Source organism: Varanus komodoensis, unplaced genomic scaffold (assembly GCF_004798865.1).
Source record: "Varanus komodoensis strain SLA01 unplaced genomic scaffold, ASM479886v1 scaffold101, whole genome shotgun sequence".
In the NCBI taxonomy this organism is placed as follows: domain Eukaryota; kingdom Metazoa; phylum Chordata; class Lepidosauria; order Squamata; family Varanidae; genus Varanus; species Varanus komodoensis.
This window is the reverse complement of record NW_025335275.1, coordinates 1,163,107-1,184,079: the sequence shown is the minus strand read 5'-3', so window position 1 is coordinate 1,184,079 and position 20,973 is coordinate 1,163,107. Positions and strand designations below refer to the sequence as shown.

Sequence of the window (20,973 nt, the reverse complement as noted above, 5' to 3'; positions counted from 1 at the left end):
AAGAATGCGGATGGATAAGAATTAATTACTTTTCGAGGAAAATCAGCAGAGATCCCCTCTTTATTATTCTTTATTACTCTAGCTATATTACTTAAGATGGCATTGGGCATAAGTGGAATCTTTTCTGTTTCTCTATTATACATTAGATACAGGCCTGGTACTAATAGTTTATATATGAACAATATATGAAATTGAAAAGATCCTAGTTATCTGAAGTAAATAAAAATGGCATTTTCTACAATAATCCTCTTCTTTTTGGAACAACTCTTCTTGAAGTAGAGCTCCATCTAGTGGATAAAGTGCATTACCACCTTTTCGCATACTTTTGGCTTTACTCTTCCTGCTTTCTTGATCCTATCAGTGGTTAAAACATGGCTGATAGTCGACGGGATGAAATTAATAATCTGAACTTGTTAGAAATGAAAACAGCGATATTTCGACAATACAATTATTAAATGATAAGTTGAAGAAGTTGCTCTTGGAGGAGTTGGGAGCACTTAGCACAGACATGAAAGAGTTTTAAAAATTGCTGGGAATTCTGGAAAGCCAGATTAATAGAAATTCTACAAGGATCTTTCACCAGGACACTATGTCCAAGGAACTTCAAAAACGCATAATTCAATTACAGGATTCCCAACGAAGAACCAACATTCGAATTAAGAATTTGCTGGAAGTACCTGGAGTCACAACTTATCCAAAAGATTCAAAGTTGGATGAGTGACAACTGTAAAGAACTTCAATTCTCTGAGTGGGACCTTGAAAAAGTTCATAGAGTGAGACTAGAGACCTGGTGGAGCCCCTAGGGATGTCTTTGTGAGGTTTGTGAACTATCAAAAAAAGGAAAAGCTTATGCTTTCTTAAAGACAAAATCCAAAGGCTTTATCTATTGGGGGAGTGCCAATCCAGGTTTACAGTGACTTCTGTTCTGAAACATTATCATTTAGAAGGAAAATTTAAAGTGTGTTGGCACTGTTGAGAGAAAAATCTATTAATTATGGCTGAGGGTATCCTGTTTTTGTGTGAATTCAACATAATCAGAAGTATTATCGAAAAGATTATCTGGAAGAGGTTTTAACATGGTTGAGAGATTATGGTTTTTTATCACGTCGGGAATATGACAACCAGATGGACAAACTGTTGACACAAGTCGGTGATTTAGAGTCAGAGGCATCAGAAAGAGAGGATCCCAGGTCACCAGAGCAACCGCCAATAGGAGAGGAAAATACTACAGGGACTGTAGGAGAGCCCTAAACTACCAAGAAAAAGGAGAAGATAGATATGAACTGATGTGAAGATGGTCCTTTGGGTTGTTTGGGTAAAACAGATATAAAACGGTTAATTAGAAATGATAGTTGGCCCCCAATCGTAGGATTTAGCTGGAGCTTGCATGGACCAGGAGAAGATTGCATTATTGCTGTTTTGGACTTAACTGTTGTAAAGGGTAAAAAATATTCATTGTTATACATTTAGAGTTTAAGCTAAGTAGGATCTCTTATGTGCAAAGGAACTTAGATGTACTAGAACTAAACTGAGCTTTAATATATGAGGGAAACTAGATGGGAAGGTGTGGGTAATATAGTAATGGAAAGTAAGAAATATTTAAAATAGTGAGAACCCATAGCAAATTAGTATAACATGTAGTAAGTTTTAATATGGAAGTTTGTCTTCAGGGACTATATATAGAATTTAATTTCATATGGAAAATATTTTATTTAGGGAGGAATACTATTTTAGATTTAAAGAAAATAGAAAATCCATTCCTGAAGAATATTTTTCCTAAAGAATATGTTGGAACTGTGAGATTTAAGCTCTTTAATTTCCCTATTAACTCCAGTAATTGCAATGAAGAATTTCCCCGAGGATTTGAAAGGTGAGTTACGGAGAGTACTAAGAGAACAGAACATATTTAGACTGAAGGACTGGTTAAAATTTTTGGTTAATAAAGAGAAAATGGGTCAAATATGTGCAGAATTGAAGGGTTTGGGTTGGAAGATGATTCAGTTACAAAATTGGGCAGTGGAGATGAGGAAAACACTTGGTGAAATAAGAAAATTAATTAAATTTGAAGAACTGGTAGAGAGTACAGAGAAGGAAGATAGTAGCGATAGGAAAGGGATTACAAGCTTAATATATAAAATGCTAATAGAAGGGCAGTATGGGTGATGTAGACTTTTGGAAAGTTGGCAAGATGATATGAATAAAGATATCAGTCAAGTAAACTGGTTGAAACTATGGAAATAGTTAGAAATAATAGCATTACAAAGAATATGTTGATCAGAGTAAAGGAGAATTGTTTTAAAGTAATTTGGAAATGGTGTAATACACCGGTAAGGTTACACAGAATTAATCCTGAAATAACACCTCTTTCTTGGAGGTGCAAAAAAGAACAAGAGACTTATCATATGTTGTGGTTGTGTGAAATTGAAACAGAAAGAATGGGCAATGATATTTAAGGAAATTAGTAATATTATGGATAGAAAGATTTTGATGTTCCCGGTTATGGCGCTTTTGAATACTTTTTTGAATTCACAAGACAGAGCACAACAAGAATTATTATTATTATGGTTCCCATCACCAGATTACTAATAGCTAAAAATTGGAAAGGTATAGATTTAATCAAAATTGTTGACTGGTATAATGAAATGTGGAACTTAGCCATTAATGATAAATTAACATGTGATCTGAAAATTAGGAGAGGGAAAAGGGAAAAGTGATTTTACAAGTATATGGAATGGGTTTTTTTTTTTTTTTTTACTGTATGTATTAGAGAAACATAAAGGGAAATATCCAGTGAAACATTCGATGTATTTTTGGAGAGACACGGATATATTGATGATCTTTTGTAAGCTTTACTTCCAAGGGTTATGGGAGCGCTATGTTATGTATAGTTTTAGTTTATGATGTTGTGTATTTTTTAGCCTATGTTGTTATGTATTTTTAGTCTATGCATTATGTAATTTAATTTTGTTATGTAGTTTTTGTAAATAAATTAAAAATATATAAAAAATGAAAAGGGTCTTCCTTAGATAAGGTAAGAAAGGGGGGATGAAGATTCCGAGACTCCTGAAGAGGGAGGGAGCCCATGAGGAAGTTTCATTCATAAACTATAAAAGCTTTGTTCTAATTGTATTCTGTGCAGTTCCGGGTCGTTCTACCGACACGTCTATAACGTACATTGCCTTGTTGCGCCTAATTCTTAATACACACTGTTGGCTTGGTTTTTCCCCTATGAGGATGGACCCGTTTCTTGCAGAATCGGACAATAACTATATCAGATCGCAAAGTTTCAGAGGCAAAGACAGAATACTTCTGTCATTCAAACCGTGGTTGTGGTTTTCTTAAGACACATCGCATTCCACTCCACGAAACAGAAAGCCGTACTGGCTGTGTCTTCGATTTGTTTGCTAGAACTATTTTTAAAACATTTTTAAAACACAGTTTTAAGGGGTAAAGGGGAAATGAGAAGCACGCTTGCTTTACCCGTTTCTCATTGAGCAACTTCAGCACGTGATTTAAAAACCAAGCCTTATCTCCCGCCGATTGGGTCTCGAGTTATCTGTCACGTGGAGGGCCCCCCCCCAGGCAAAGAGGGCAGGCAGCCTCTACTACTTATTGGGCAGGAAGTAAACTTGATCGGGACTATCTGGGCGATTCTTCCATCTGATTGGCGAGAAGGTCCTCCGAGAGCCAATCGTCGCCGATCAGTGACAACTATTTCCTGTTTCCGGTCCATGGGGCGGGCTCAGGAGGATGAAAATGATTCAGGAGGTGTTTCTTTCCTCTTCCGTCAAGAGTTGCCATTTGTGCGGCATGAGTAATCGGCAGATCCTATTCGGGCTCCACTAACGGGTTCGGGCTGCTTTGCAAGCAAGTGGCGGAATCCAGTGTCTGTGACAGGCGGGAGACTGTGACTTTCCGTGCACGACGTGGTCAAGCTCTCCATTGGGTTGTTGCTGCCCCAGGTGATGGCATCACCCCTTCCCTCTTTTCCTCTGGTCTTAGCTTCTGCTTCATGTTGGCTGCAGGTTCCAGAGCTTCGCTCTTTGGGACGAGCATGTCGCCTTTTCTTCTTCCCCAGATTCTTAAGTGCTGGCTGAAGTTCTGCAATGCCTCCCTAAGTTCTTTGCGTCTAACAGCTCGAAGCGAGCTTGCCCAGGTCGGCACTTTGTAATGACGGGGTGATGGGGGGGTCCACGAAGTCGGGTTGCCGTGCACAGCGCAGGTCAATGCAGGGCTTTGCACGTGGCGGGGAGGACGGGCACAGCTCTGTGAAACGGTATAGGCGCAGCACGTGGAAGGCTCCAGAGGGCTCTTGGCACACATGGCCATCCGAGACAAACTGGGCATGGAGGGGTAGCCATGTGTATTGATTTACCTGTTATGCGAACGAGGGATCACCTAAGATTGCCTTTAGTTTCGTTCTCAGCAAGATTGAGAAAGGCAAAATTGACCAGTCTCAGTGTACAGATGGCATTGTCTTTACTTCACCTTCATTTTTCTTATTCTAAAAAACACAGTGCCTTTTAGAGATAAGTGCTGCATGTGCTTTGCCTGTTTCACACCATGAAAGTAAAACTGGGTCACAGTTATTGACAGAAATGCTAATTTGACCTCTAAATAAGGGTGTTGGAAGGTTGCTGCTGGTTTTTCCATGTCTGCACCAGACATAGAGTAGTGCTGTACTGTATGCATACAGATGGTAGGCCTTGGAGTAAAAGTTTTGAACAGACTAAGGATTAGAGAAATTTCTCCTGTCCTTCAGTGCAGTCAACAATTTAATAAAAGCCACGCACTTTAATGGCTTAACAGATTTCAACAGGAAACCATTAAGCATATAGTAAACTTTCCCTCTTTCCCTCTGCCTGGATTGTGCCTATAGTTAGGGTTTAGGTTATCATTAGCACACCAAAATTCCTTACTTGGGCAGAATGAGGAACCTTGCACACATAAGTTCGTACTGCTATGCAGAAATATTTACTAGATCACTCGTGTTTGAATGATTTGAAGTAGGAGGAATCCCCCTGCCCCAAACTAACTTTAGGTGTCAGAAGCCTTCATGCATTCTCATGAGTGAATTATTGCTTTTGATGTGCTCTTTCTTGGCCGCTATCTAAGAAACAACATTAAAATGTGCAATAATGTAACATGAAAACCATGTGAAAGTTGTTAAGAGAGAGAGGGTACTAATTTGATTGGAGCAAAGCAAAAAAAATGTGTGGCTAGCTAGAGAAAGAGACTTTGGAATGGGATTTTAAGCATTAAGACTAGGCAAGTTGATTCAGTATCAACTTCCATCTCATGGAGACATAAAGAGGATGTGAAACATACACTGGTTAAAGGAACTGTTGATTCAGAGTTCTTTGTGTGTCATTCGAAAGTGTTGCTTGTGCAGCCTAACTCCTGTATCCATGTTCTGCCTGGGCTGAAGTTGTAGAACACAGTACTTTTCTATTTATGACCTTGTTTTAGATTCCTGTATTGTGCCCTAACAGCTTTCCCCAACCTAGAGCTCTCCAGAACACTAAGACTACAATTCTTAGCATTCTTTGACCATTGGTTATGCCAGCTGTGGCTTGTGGAAGTGCAAAGCATCTGCAAAGCCAGGTTGGGGAAAGTTATGCTATAGGATCCTCTACATGCCTTTTACCACTTTCTGTGAGAAAAGGTCCAGAGGAAGGCAACAACAATGATCCAGGGTTTGGAAACACTGCCCTTTGAGGAGAGACTAGGACAACTGGGCATGTTCAGCCTTGAGAAGGCTGAGTGGGGACATGACATCTCTCAATAAGTACCTCAAAGGCTGTCACAAAGAGGAAGGTCAAGAGCTCTTCTCACTGATACCAGAATGTAGGACATGGAATAATCATGTCAAGCTGTGACAACCCAGATTCAGGCTGGGCATCAGGAAAAGCTTCCTCACTGTCAGAGCAATACGACAGTGGAACCAGCTTCCTGGAGAGGTGATGGGCTCTCCCACACTAAAGACATTCAGAAAGAAACAGGACAGCTACCCGAGTGGGATGGTATAAGGTGGTGTCCTGCAACAGCAGGGGTTGGACTGGATGGCCTTCATGGCCCCTTCCAACTCTGCTGTTCTATGATTCTGTGAATTGTTACATGCTGTTGCTGGGATTTCAGAAACCAGTTGCTTCATTACACTTCTGTACTGCACAACAGTTGAAGCAAAGGTACATTCAGTTAAGTGATAGTTGGTCCTGAAAAGTTATGGAAATGATGGATCACACAGAAATATCTGATTTGTAAAAATCATGTACTGACTGAAGCAATTGCACCATTTTGTGAATGTTCTTGTGATGGCAACAAGATCCTCATTCTAGCACTCCCTGATTAACCAAACAGGAGTGGCTGGAAATCAGTCCTGCAAGCTTTGTATCCCAGTAGCAAACATTGTTTTCCTTTGTTTTCAGTGGGGAAAATGGAATTAATTACCTAGGGAGGCAGTTGGACAGCCATCTGTAAGAGATGCTGTAACTAGAGTCTTGCATTGAGCAGAGAGTTGGACGCAATAGCCTTTTAGCTCCCTTCCAATTCTATATGATTCTATGATTCATTTCCCAGTTCATGCAATAGGATAATAATTATAGTATTGGAAGGATCCTAGTGCAACAGGCATGGGTTGCTTCTCCCTTTTATCTTTAGAAGAACGCTATGAGGTGAGTTAGTCGAAGAGTCAGTGACTGCCCCACAGTGACCTAATGAGCTTCATAGGTGAATGGGAACTAGCACCTGAATCTCGAGACCCAGTTGTACACTCTAAACACTACAATACACTGACTCTCAGCCTGAACTAGTAAAAAGTAGTCCTGGCTTCTAGGAGTGGAGGCCAACCACACTGATTTGCTCAGAACAGCTACAGTGAGCTGCAAGTGCAGAAATGTAATGTCTCTTTAGTTAGGGATATAGGCACTTGAATTGAACCAAACCTAAGCAATTCCACTCACCTTTCTGTAGGCTCTTTACAAAAGGGCTGCAAAAGCAGTTGAAAGAAATGCTGGTTAGTGAACATGCTGACAGTCTCCTCCTCATAACTCAAGTAGGCTCTTCTGTTTTAGAATGATTGTGTTGGAGATTGGCCCTAGTATACATCACACGAGTAGATTTTTTATATAATGGGTCTCCTTTGATTTTGTGACTTGTGATTCCAAATTGTCCTTTATGTAAGACCAGTGATATTTGAGATTCCCTCAGTTGCCTGACTTAATTTGAGGCTATGAGACTATCATAAAGTGTCCACTTCTTCAAAGTCATAAAGGAAAAGTACATTTTAACTGTCCTTTTGATCCCTAGAACTCTGGATTATACATCAGGAAGAACTATTAACAATTCATCTACATCTGATCTTTTTTCTCCTATATAGAATGCTCCTAGCTCCCTTTTGCCTCTGTGCCATGTTGCTTGCAGTCGTAACCACTGTGCTGGCAGAGGAAAACACGTGTGACCTTATTGGGGATAAAGGCAAGGAATCTTCTAAAGAATTAGCACTGCTGAAGAGACTGGAACCACTTACCAACCAAAGGTACAGTACCTTTAGCTGAGGAAATATGGGTGGCTGTGGTGGATTTGATCTAACCAAGTCAAGGACAACTGCTCAAAGGGAATTTTGAGCTGCTGATTTAGGGAATATACAACACCCATAGTTACTTGTCAGTTGTGCAGCTTTATTTACCTTTTAGTATTGGTTAGTGATCACTATGATTTCATAGTGATCATCCTGAGATTCTTGCTTGTTCAGAATTACTGTATCAAAGTTACTATTAACCTTTTCAGAAATCTTTCAAAACTGCAATGGCAATATTCTGTTTCTCATGAAACTTGTAGTCATCAAGAACCAAGATGTTAATGAATAAAGACACCCATTTCCCATCATATAGTAGGACAAATATGGGATCTAATATTTTCAGGAATTGATTCTGGGAACTAAGAGAGATAGTGGTGACAAAATATGAAGTGTTCAAAGTTATTGACAATGGTATTTAACCTTAAAGAACTCAAGTATGAAATTACTGACCTTACAAAAAGGTCCCTAAGATTTGCTTCTGTACCAAAAGACTGGAGAATGTAAGAGAAGGGATCTAGGAAACCACAGACAAGTTAGCTTAATGTCTCTTCTGGGTAAGATGGTTGAAAGATTTATTCAGCATAGAATCAGTAAGCATATAGAGGGAGAAGTCCTGTTGTAAACGAATCCTGATGGCTTCCACAAAGGCAAGTCCTGTCTCACTAACATTTTAGAATTCTTTGGGTATGTCAATAAAAATGTAGATGTGTATTGAGTATGTCAGTAAACATTCAGTGATCCTGTAGTACACATTTCTTGGCCTTCCAAAAGGCCTTTGACAAACCTCTCACAAAAGACTTCTGAGTAAACTTAGTCTTGGAATAAGAGAAGTCCTCTTATGGATTGCTAACTGGCTAAAAAAATAGAAAGCAGGGAGTAGGAATAAATGTTAAGTTATTCCAATGTAAGGATGTAAACAGGGGGTTACTCCAGGGTTCTGAATCAGGACCAATGAATGATCTGGAATTAGTTGGTTAAAACTGAAAAGGATTGTGAGGAACTCCAAAAGGGAGGACACTCATCAAACTGGCAAAGTAAGCAAGTGTAAAGTAATGCACACTGGGCAGAAAAAATCCCAACTGACGATGAAAAGTATCTTGGTTGTAGTGGACCACTTAATGAAAATGTCAACACTGTGCTGTAAAGTCACTGAAAATAAAACTGCCAATACCACGTTCACTTTAGACAAATATATGGTGTGACCACACTTAAAATACTGTGTAACGTTCTGGACACTGGACCTAAAAGAGAATATTGTAGAGTTGGAAAAAGGGCAACTAAACTGATCAAGAGGTTGGTATAAATCCATTATGAGGTAAGGTTACATCACAGACTCATAGTAGAGTTGGAAGGGGCCATGAAGGCCATTGAGTCCAAACCCTTGCAGTTGCAGAACAGCAAGTTGCACCATCCCACTCAAATGGCTGACATTTCTTTTTGAATGTCTCTAGTATGGGAGAGCCCACCACCTCTTCAGGAAGGTGGTTCCACTGTTGTATTGCTCTGACAGTGAGGAAACTTTTCCTGATGTCCAGCCTGAATCTGGGTTGTCACAACTTTAATTGATTATTCCATGTGCTACACTCTGGCATCAGCAAGAAAAGATCTTGACCTTCCTCTTTGTGGTGGGTGGGAGGGGTAGAGAGTAGCCAACATAGGAGCAGTTCAAACAAGGCTGGGTCTACTCAGAGGAAGTATGGGAGCAATGGTACAGGCTAGAGCAAGGCAAGGTCTACTCATTGGAGGATGGGGATAGCAGGAAGGGTGCAGGCTGGAGCAAGCAAGGCAGGAACAAGGAGTCCTGGGGACAGCTTGCATCACTGTGGCAGAGAGCAGTGGTGTGAAGGTGTCTATCATGTAAATCTCCAGGACCTTCTGCTGTAGTGTATGATTGCTTCTCAGCTGTTTGTTCATAGAGGAGCACCTGGCCCTGCAGGCACTTGCAGGACCAGTCAGGCTCTGATTCTGACAGTACCAATTACTGAGGAATTTGAGTGCTGTTGCACTCATTGCTGTTGGTGAGACGCTGTGCTAACTGGTTGGCCATGGTGTGACTTTTGGTTTGATACAGCATGGCTCTTACATTGTTAATTTTAATCCTTTCAGTCAGTCAGTCAGTCAGAGTCAGTCTCTCCCTCCCTCCCTCCCTTTCTCCCACAAAGGACAATCTACCAAAGGAAATAACTCAAAATACATAAATCTTGGAAGTGAGGAGGGGAGATGTGCACACTGTAGATTTTGTATGTTTTCACTGAGTATAAAATGTGGAGTGTTTCTTATCTGATCTAGAATAGTGGGACAGGGCTCAGACATAATCTTAAACCATGATGGAAACTACCATGGCATTGACTGTTGTTCTGTCCGAACCTAGTCTGGGACTTACCAGATGGTACATTTGGTCTCCTTGGAACCACACAAAGAAGCACCAGTTTGTTCTATGGATTCCATATTGTACCCTGACCCATTTTGTCGTAGGAACCCAGGAATGATGCTTTTGCATGGTTTCCATTTCATTTATTGCATGTATATGCAGCCCTGTAGCCAAAGGCTCCATGTTTTTACTTCCAGTGGAAGGAGTGTATGCTGCAGACGAACATGCTCCTTCTTGCATTCACACTGTCCAGATCTGCCTAATAACCACCGAGACAACTGCACTCTGATTAACCACTGTCCCTTTCACCTTTGCATTCTTGCTGCTGTCCAGATGCCCACCTGTGGCTTTGGAATGTTCTGGCAGTGGAGGAGTGTGCTGTGCCACCTTTAGTGGCAGGAGCCTTGGAGACAGCTGTGTTTGTTGTGCCTCTCTATCGCTGCCATTTTTGCAAAGGCCAGTTGCAGGTGGCTCTACTGTTGTTTCTCTGGCGGAAGCAACACTCTGTGTGAAATTACCTTACAGACGAGGAGCACATGGACTGTGTGTGGGGCATTGCCAACAGGGCAAGTGCCCTGAAAATCCCATGTCCCCTTCTCCCCTGCTTCTGTCTTGTCCTTGACAGTGAGACTTGTCATTCCCTGTGACTGTCATCTGCCCTCTGAACCTGCCAACACCCACCACTGCTAGGCCTGGAAGATCTGCGCTGTGATTTCCCAATGCATCTGGGAGTCCTGCCTGCAGAAATTTCACTGGTAGAGCTTCCATCCCAGCATGGATGCCAGCCCCCTTCAGGGCAGTAGCCATGCTAGTGTGTCACTCAGGACTTTCTGCTTGTCCTGCAGAGAGATGTGGAGGTGGTGGATGGCACCATGGTGCAGATGCTTCTATCCCACAGCCCCATGAGCAGCTCTTGGAGCCCCTAGTGCATAGCTGCAAGCTTGCTATGTGTGTAGATGTGTAGGCATATGCCCATGTTGTTAGGAAGTGGGCAGTGCCAGGTGTAGTGAGTGGCAGAATGCAGCTGGATGCAGGAGTATAAGAGGCTGGGTGCTATGTGTTGTGGAGGAAAGTGGCACAGCTACAGGGCAGCAGAGGTCACACATCAGCAAAAGAGGCCACTAGATTTGTTAACATGTGGGGTTGATGGGATAGCAATTGCTGGTGTGGAGAAGTGTGGGAATAATGCGGTATATGGAAACCACATGATTGCCTGAACCAGCATAGCATGGATTAGCATTATGTGTGAACACAGCTTGTACGTAGAGCCATGTGAGAAAATGAGAGAAAGCCCTGCCCCACTTCTGCTGAAGATGGAAATGACCAGAGATTTGGGCTTCTGGAATCCTCTTTGTTTGAGAGGGCTCCAAGGGGGTGGGGGGAAATACACTGATGAATTTGCAATTGCTTGTCTCTCTCCCCCCCCCCCCAAATATTGGTTTTCTGATTGTTTCTAACTGTGGAAGCCCTAAGATTTTAAAAAGCTTATCTGTCCTTGTGATGTCATCCTTGCTGCAGTTTTGAAACAGAAAGTATAAGTGAAAAAGAACATTACGTCTACAAGTTCAGGGTATGTCGAGAAGTTTACAGTGATATGTCTGGCTTGGTGCAGATTAATAAGCTGTCGAACAAGACCACAGTAGTGGGGCGAATCAATGAAACTCACCTCACCAATGGAAGTAAGACCCTTTAATTCCTCAACAGACTCTCTTCATTGCACCACTAATAGCATTCATGCCTCACTTGGGTTGTCTCTTGTATTTCTATTTGCGTAGGTAAGTGGATTCTGCTGATCTATAAGGGAGGAGATGCCTATAGTAGCCACTGTGGAACTGAGAAGAGAAAAGCAATAGTAATGATCATCTGCAACCGGATGACACTAGCAGTGAGTAGCTACTATGGAAAGAGGAAGTAAAAAATGTGTATTTTCAGGAGTCAGCTATCATCACATTACCTTCATTATTGATTGCACAGCATTTATTTCAAGAACTGAGCTATGTGCTCAAAAAAGAAATGATGCAGCTTGGAAGGGATGACATATCAGAATGGATTGTGTTGGCGAGGTATATTGCATGCTTTAATATTTCTTTGCTTAGTAAAACATAATGTATTTATGGGGAAAACTAGGCTAGAGCTTTTCATGCTTATCAGTTTTCTGTTAACTTGCTTTCCATGAGTTATGGACATAGAGAATCAGTCATACATGCAGACTGCTACCCGCATTTCAAACTGGTGCACAGTCCAAAAGGTCTGTGCAGCATTTTGCTCTGAATCTTGTTCGTTTTCAAGTGGATGACTAATTTTAAATGAGCTAATCTGTGGAAGGAGACACCAAAGAAGTTGGAGAACTTGTAAGCCAATACTCTGGGAAAGATTGGAGGGGCTTTGTTCCTATATATACTACAGGGGCCCAAGTGTTTCTTGCTGGGCCGCCATGAGGCTGTTTATCTTCCCCCAACAGAGTGGTTTCACCATGGTGACAGAAGAGCGGGAGAAGATGAAAGAATGTTCCTACATCTTTGAGTTAGAAAGTAGCTTGGCCTGTACTCCAGAGGACTTGGAAGTTGGCTCCTCTCTAAGTGTTGGCTCCATATTGCTTATCATGTGAGTTTGCTTATTTAAATATAATAGTCCATCCTTTAGTTAAATGACTTCCATGACAGTGTAGTATAACAGTTTATCAAAACCAATCTAATAATGCAGTTTAATAATGTCTGGTTTAAATAGAAATGATGTCTGTTTAAAATTTGGCACTAAGTGAGCCTGTTCCATTAGTTAGAAATTTGGACTAATAACCATTTTCAAAGGCAGCTCTTTGTATTACATTGTCTAATATGGATTTTGTCAGTTTGTGAATATCAGTAGCCAGGCTATCTCTGTGCAGAAATCGCAGATGTCAGTTGAGCATCCAGTACATGGCTGAATCTAAAAGCACCCCAAGAAGTTATCATATTTTCAAACTGGGATGAAGCTGTTGATTCATGCCTATGCCCACAGCCATCCCCCTTCACCCCACACAATATTGGAGGTTTTAACATACTTCCATTCCTATTACTGGGTTAAGGCTCTCCTTGGTAGTTACTCCTATAGCCTATAGCCTCTGACTGTACATGTTATGAGCCAGGAGAGGCAATGGCTGAGCAAGTGGGTAGCACTTGCTTCTCTGACCATCTTGTCTATGTCCTTAGCAACTGGATCTTGCCCAACAAAAATTTACTGGATTGTGCTTTGGACACATTTACTCACCTGTAAAAATAAATATGGCTGTGGTGCATTTTATTTTCAAAGTGCTTAGCACAACAGGTGATAGCATGCTGACACAGGTTAATTAAGTTGGTGGACCAAACTGGAGAAAGTGTCAAATACCTTCGAAAATCTCCATGAGTCTCAACATTATGGAAAATACTGTTACTTTACTACCATAACTGCCTATAATGAACTGTTACCTCTTGGTCAGTCTTTCCATATTGCCTGCCACTTATGATTAAGCAGTTCCATCTGTGTACTAACTAGATAAATGTTCCAGTTCTAATATTTTCTTGCTGTCCTAAATGACTGTCTTACAGCAGTTGCTCACAAAACTGACCAGAGGAGATGTGATCTTGGATTTAATCACAGTTGGGGTTGCCCAGGACTTAGTATGAAATGTAAATGCTGTTGAACTGATTTTACACACTATCAGATATAATAAACATTTAAGCAGAAGCTTGCCAAAGAGGACCAAATTTGAGTAAGTCACATTTCATGTAAAAAGAGAACAGTTATTTGAAATGAAGGAATTGAGAAAAAGGAAGTTGAAACAAGGCGTTGAGGCTAAAATCCGTTCAAAATGCTTGATTACTCCAAACCACCATAATAAAAGTTCTGATAGTATGTATTCCACAACTTAAGAAAGCTAGCATGAAGTCCAAAAAGGCAATGTCATAGTTTATAAGACGTGTTGAAAAGACTTGCTTCAGAAAGTGGAAGTCATATTCAAATCAGGAAAACAAAAAGGAGCACAAGCTTGCACAGGATGAGAAATGTGAAAAAGCATTCTTAGGAGCACATCGCTAACAGCAAAGCCAGCACTAAAGCATTCCATAATTCAGTGGTTCCCCGCCTTTTCTATGGACTGCACCCCAGAAAATGTTTGTTTTATGTTCATGCCCCCTACAAAAGTAATATCACATTTGAAGATGAAGACAAATTCCTAATTTTTGAAGCACAAATTGAACCATATACATTAGTGTGGGTGAACAAATTGAACTAAAAAATAAGCTTTTAATTCGGTGCATAAAATTAAAATATAAATTGAGCAATTAGAAAAAAATTGTAAACAGTAAAATCAAGCCCAATTGCCAGCATAAGGTTTAATTACTTTTATTCCTGCTTCTCATTCGTGATTTTGTCAAAGCATGGAACTTTCTTGCTGATAGCAATCTGCAATTCTGCCTGTGGATTCAGCTGATTTCTAGATTTTGTCTTGATTGACAACAGAGATCTGAATCCAAATATAAACAAAATTTCATTATAGGGATAATTTTTGGCAAAACATTGTGATTTGTGATGCAACCTTCCTCTTTGTTGCACCCCCTGGGATGCGGTCAGCCCAGCTCGGGAACCTCTGCTTTAAATATATCAGGAGAAGAAACCAGCTAGAGAGTCCGTTGGATCACTGGGTGATGATGGAATTAAAGGAGTACTAAGGAAATATAAGGGAATTGCAGAGAAGCTGAATAAATTTAATTTCATTTGTCTTCACTGCAGAGGATACAGGACAGATACCTTTTCCTAAATGCAAGTATTTAGGCAAGGAGTCTCAGCAATTAAGGTAGATAATGATGATAGAAGATGGAATTCTCAACCCTGTTGACAGACTAAAAGTTAATAAATCATTGGGCTCAGAAGGAGCCCATCTTGAGGGATGGATCTGATGGAGTCCATCATAGAGTTCTTGAGAAGCTCAAATGGCTGACCTTCTTATGATTATATGTAACATTTATTTATGAATGAATGATATTTGTAAGTTCCTAAGATCAGTCCCTTTACAGGAGGTCGAGAGAATGGCCAGTGTAACACCAATTATTAAAAAGGGATCCAGGGAAATCTGGGAAATCTAGTTGGTTAGTTCCAGATAAATTGATCTGGTGGTTACTGTGACTGGTCCTAACTTTTAACAGCTAAGGGGGGGAAAAACCAGGGCTTTTGCAAATTCAAGTCCTGACTCACTAGGATACTTTGAGAGTGTCAGTAAACTGGAAGACCTTGTTTACTTAGACTTTCAAAAGGCCTTTGACAAAGCCCCTCACTTAGCAGTCATGGAATAAGAGTGGAGATCCTCATATGGTGCTGTAACAGGTAGAAGAATCGAAAGGAGACAGTGGGATAAGTGGAGGGATATAAACAGTGGGCTCCCACAGGGATGTGTACTAGGACCAATGCTTTTCAACCTATTTATAAATGAGTGAGCAGTGAAATAGACAAGTTTGCTGAAGAAATCACATTATTAGGGGGGTTAAAACAAAAATGGGTTGCGAGCTGCTTCAGAAGCATATCTCCAGATTGGGAAAATGGACCTTCCAACACAATTCAATGTAAACAAGTGTAAAGTAAGGCATGTTAGTGCAAAACAATCCCAACATGAAGTTGATGGGGTCTGAGCATGACCAGTGATTGAACAAGAAAGGGATCTTGAGGTTAGAAGGGAATCTAGTTTGACCCCTGGCTCCAGTCAGTTCTGCTCATGTAATACCTAGGGGTTGTGGTCAACAATTTAATGAAAAGGTGACCCATCATGTGGATGCTGTGAAAAGGAAAATTGTGTTAGGAATAATTAAGAAAGCAATCAGATGAAAAACTGCCAATATCATACTGCCCTTTTACAAATCTATGGTGGGACCACACTTAGACCATTGTGTACAATTCTGGTAACTGCACCTGAAAAAAAGTATTATATAGTTGGAAATAGTGCAGAGAACAATCAAGGGGTTGGAGCAACTCCCCTATGAAGAAAAGGTTTAAAACAGCTGATATTGTTTAGTTCAGAAAAAGGTGAGTAGAGATGTTCAAAATTATGCTTGGTGTGGAGAAAGCAGGGAGAGACATTTTTTCTGCCTTTCTCAATACTAGAATCTGGAATCATTCCATGAAGCTGACTAGTAGGAGATTCAGGACAGATAAAAGAATTGCTGGATTATGGCACTTATTTCCATGAAAAGTAGTGATGGCCTCCAGCTTGGATGGTTTCTAGACTATCAATAGTAGCTAATCCTGATAGCTATATGCTACCTATGGTATCAGAGCTAGTATCCCCATATAAAGCAGTTGCTTGGGAACTTGAGCAGGAGTTACATTCATACCCTGCTGTTGGGATACTGCAGGTAGCTGGTTGGCCACTTTGTGGACAGAATGCTGGACTAGATGAACAAATGGAGGATCCTGGCTTTTCTTAAATTCTCTTTTTAATATTTGATCTGTTTGTGTTCATATTTGGTAAACCATAGAGCTAAACAAGCTCTGTATAAAAGAAGCTCTGTCAGTTGTCCAAATCATCTCTCAGTTTCACATATCAAAGATGCTAACAAAGTGGGGGCAGTGGCCAAAACTGGGGAAGAGGTATTCCAGGTCCAAAAGGATCTGGACAGATTGTGAAAGTGGCTGGGGAACAACAGGATGGCGTTCAATGCAGACAAGTGCAAGGAATAGGTGCCATAATACAGATGGGGGGACAAGTGGCTGGAGAGCAGCACTTGTGAAAGGGATCTCAGGGTACTTGTTGATAGGTTAAACATGAGTCAGTAGTGTGATGCAGTGGTTATGAAGGTGAATGCCACCCTTGTGTGTATAGCTAGAAGTGTGGCTTTCAGATCAAGAGAGGTGTTAGTACCACTCTGTGAGACTCTGGTGTGCCCACAGCTGGAGTACTGTGTCCAATTCTGGGTTCCACATTATACAAGTCATAGTTTGGTTAGAATCAGTTCAGCACAGGGTCACAAGGATGGTAGCAGAATTGGGTGGGATGCCATATGAGATGGAGGGAGCTGGGTCTTTTCAGCCTGGGGAAAAGCAGACTCAGAGGGGCTCTTAAAGCGACATAAAGGTAGGTGAAGGGGTGTGACATGGTAGAGGGTCATGATCTGTTCTCTCCTGCAGTAGAAGAAAGAATGTGATTCAGTGGGGCAAAGTTCAAGGTTTCAGGTTGGATGTCAGTACTTCCTGAAGGTTAGGACTCCTAGATATGGAATGGGCTTCCAAGGGAGGTAGTGGAGGTCCCATCAGTGAGGGTGTTCAAGGAAAGATTGGACAACTTCATGTTGGGGATTACATGAGTGGAACTGGCTGGAACTTTGGGGGGTCAGACTAGATGGCCCGGGAGACCCCTTCTGACTTGCTACACTTCTATAATGGTAACTAAAGCTTTGATGAACTCTAATCAGAAAATCTGAATCTATCAGCTGCCAGGCACAGACAATGCTAATTAACCAATCAACCATGCAGAATTTCTGCAAATCTCACCCTAAGCAACAGACCTTCAGGTCTTCTTTTCCCTCATTTCCAAAGCTGAAAGATGTGAAGCTGGAAGGCATGTTCAGGACTTCTTGTATATTTCTCTTGAATTGCAAGGCCCTGAATTCTTAATGGGTGCTTGAGAAAAATGGTCTTTGAAGCCATTGTTTGATTCCAATACTTTCTCCCTCTTACTCCCACTACATGCATATTCTAACGCTATGTACATTAAAAATATTAAACCTCTTTTTTGTTGGTTGTAAATTCTGTATTTAGGTTCTCCCAAATTAGAGTTTAGTGTAGGTGCTGTAGCAGTAAGGTGTAGGAATCAGAGGTTTTACAAAGCAAGAATGTATTAGCTTCTTGATCAGTTCTTAAGCCGTTTGGTGTTTGATATGATTTGTGTTTTATTTATTGAATCATCCTTCAATTGAAAGTTCTTTGAGCACGCTGGCTTAATGCTGTTTGTTCTCTTGAAGAAAGCATGTCTTCAGGTTTTTCTTAATAGTAGGGAATTTGAAAAAAATAATGAAAACGTAAGATCATCTGCAGCCCTAAGAGATACCATATTACTAGAACCAGCTACCAGTTTCTCTCACTGTGTATTTGTATTTTGATTTATTTTCCAGATTTGTTTCACTGCTTGCAGTGTACATCACTGGGGGATTCCTCTACCAGCGTCTGGTGGTAGGAGCAAAAGGCATAGAACAGTTTCCTCATTTTGCTTTTTGGCAAGATCTGGGCAACCTAGTGGCAGTAAGTGGTAAAACTAACATTTACATCTTGCAATAGGAGTTGGGAAGCTTTTGGGACTTGTGCCAGATCTCAGATTCACAAGCTTTTGCAGTATTTTGAAGAGTGTTCTTCACTGCCTGGCTATGCCACAGATGGAATGACTGTGTTTATTATGGTAGAAAGTCTGGGCTAGAACTGAATTGCTTACCACCATGGCACAGGAGAGGAAAATGGAGTAGAAATGATCCAAAACAAACCAACACCTTGCTCACCACCCTTGCTGAGACACAATTCTGTTTTAAAATGTTACACTGGAACAAACTTTTATGAATTGCAATTTTTAAAGTTACCATAGTCAGTTTCTATCATTAGTCTACACTAGAGCTACTACCTTTTGATATCCTTTTGACCATGCTTATTTGGCTGTCCATGATTTTGTAAGTGCCTTTACATTTGAGGAAATAACTATGTTAACTTTTGATAGGAAAAGTTACAGTTAGATCATTATTCTGAGAGAGGGCTGATATTGCAATCACAGCTTGTGGTCTGCTATTAGTATATTAACCTTTGCTTGCAGGATGGCTGTGACTTTGTATGCCGGTCTAAACAGCAAAATGTACCAGCTGCATATCGTGGTGTTGGTGATGACCAACTTGGAGAGGAGTCTGAAGAACGTGATGATCATTTGCTACCCATGTGATCTGCTTCTGTTGTTCTGTCCTTCATATGAACAGGTGGTACCAGTCACTTCTCCCCTCATCTCTCCCAATTGCCCCTTAAACCGCTTGCTTTCATGATGGTTGCCTTGCTCTTTGTCTCTTCTTATATCAATGAATTCCAGGGCAAGGATTATGAATATAAAGCTGTGTTGATGGCCTTTGAAATAAGGGACTGCCTAGAGCCTTATGTTGGCTTCACTGCCTCTCTAGAGTCAAATTTTCTACAGCTTGTGGACAAGAGCTTGATTACAGAACTAGAGCCACAGAGGAGAAGGAGCATGAATAGAGAACAGAGAGGTTAGAGGTGCCAGGATTGAATATATTCACAAACTTTTTGCAGGCTTCTATTTTTTATTGTTTGGTTGGGATATATTTATTTTCTTGTGGCTTGAAGTAGTTACCCCCAGCTTTTTCAAATTCTCTATAGCACAGTCTGGAGAATCTCCACCTTGTTTCCTTAACCAAAGCCTGAATCAAATGTAGATAAGAGGGTTTTTTCATTTACTAGAAAAAGATGCTGCCAATAATATGTATATTTTGTTAACTGGTCTGAAGTGCAGTGAACCGAGGTTCTAAAGTCATTGGGAAAGGCTGTCTTAATAGCAAGTGCTTAAAAATCCACTTCATTCCCTTTAAAAGCTTTACTAATAGAATGGGTCATTTATCTTTAATTATGAACATAACAGTGGCTGAGACTGCAAAATAAAGGGAAGCCAGATGCTGAACATGGGTAGGGTTTAAATAGAAACCCCAACCCCTATATGAATAATGAAAGTTTTGTATAATTCCAAGCCTTTTCTGGGTGTTTTTAACTTTGGCTATGAAATGTAGCCTGAAGATAGAAGTAGAGAAGCAAGTTTCTGCTAAATTTTTGCAACAACTGAAGAAACTTTATTCTTATAATGTGGCACAGATATTACTCTTATCTGCTTTTACTGAAAATGTCAAGTCTGTTACTGCATTTACTTATTGAAAGGATGGTACATTGCAATTTTAGTACTTTAGGGGATTGTTTTTTTAAGGTATGCAACTTTGCAGAAGGCAGCACTGTAGCTCAAAATAGTCACTGATGTTGAAGATGGGCCAACTGAACTTCACATAAAATTTAAGGTCTCCTGGATTCATTTGAATTTGATAGTAATACCTTCTCTTTTGGAGAGGAAAATATACATGCATATCTCTATTAGTTATCCCTTAGAGGTGTAGGTGGTTCTGGCTGGGAATAGGTCTGTGGATGCACATGAGGCAAATGTAATGTTTCTCATGACAGTAGGAAGAACAGAGACTTGCTGAAATGAGATTAGATACACTTGATGTGCAGGTTCTGTTGTCAAGCTCCTCCCTAAAGGAGAAAGAATGGGTCATTGCATTTGTCACTTATTTATGGTGGTGTTGAGACTTTGTACAAAGAGCAACTTTAAAATTAAAATGGCTTGAAAGCACCAAACACTGTATCTCTTTTAATTAATAAGCTTGTAAAGCGTGGCACGGCCTCCATGTGTATGCAAAATGGTGGTTATGCACACTGTACTGTTAAAACCATGTGCGTGGGGAGGTCATCCATAATAGCTAGAATATGCCTAGTCTAAACTAGTGACCGTTACCAATAAATGAATATGCTAAACTCAGCACCTAGTCCGTTATAACTCCTGAACTCACATGCCTGTGCTTACTATACCTTTACACTATTTCTTCATGAATGAAAGACTATTATAGATAGTCCAGTTGGGTCAGGATTACAAAAACATTCACTAGGCTATAGAAAAGCTGGAAGGCATCTGCTAATATTGTTAAAGCTAGATAGCCTTCAGTGTTTATAAAGGTAAAATAACTTGAATCCTGCAAGTACTATACGCTAGCACTATAAAAACTTGTTATAACTTACTAGCAAAGCCACATTTAACAGTGAAAGCTTTTAAAAATTACATTTTGGCCATTTTTCTAATTCAAAGAGCTGATGCTTTCCTTTTTGTAAGATACTGAGTACAGCTGCTTTGAAATAAAAATCCGTAAGTTGCCATATAGACAACTAGGAAGATGTGAATTAACTGTCTTGAATTTATTCCAAGACGTGTTGTGAA

The 20,973-nt window shown here is 40.5% G+C and overlaps 1 protein-coding gene across 2 annotated transcripts; it reads left to right on the top strand.

Annotated features, from left to right (window-relative positions):
* Positions 1-3,750: 3,750 nt before the first annotated feature.
* On the top strand, positions 3,751-20,339 carry M6PR (mannose-6-phosphate receptor, cation dependent). 2 transcript variants are annotated; one of them, XM_044419323.1, is made up of 8 exons: positions 3,751-3,962; positions 7,379-7,537; positions 11,469-11,629; positions 11,726-11,835; positions 12,412-12,554; positions 18,068-18,194; positions 18,751-18,907; positions 19,016-20,339. In XM_044419323.1, exons 2-7 carry the CDS (start codon positions 7,380-7,382, stop codon positions 18,871-18,873), a joined length of 822 nt encoding a protein of 273 aa, XP_044275258.1. In that variant the 5' UTR covers positions 3,751-3,962; position 7,379; the 3' UTR covers positions 18,874-18,907; positions 19,016-20,339. The 2 variants fall into 2 exon arrangements, with proteins under 2 accessions (XP_044275258.1, XP_044275257.1); XM_044419322.1 differs by having other exon boundaries at positions 18,751-20,339.
* Positions 20,340-20,973: the final 634 nt, after the last annotated feature.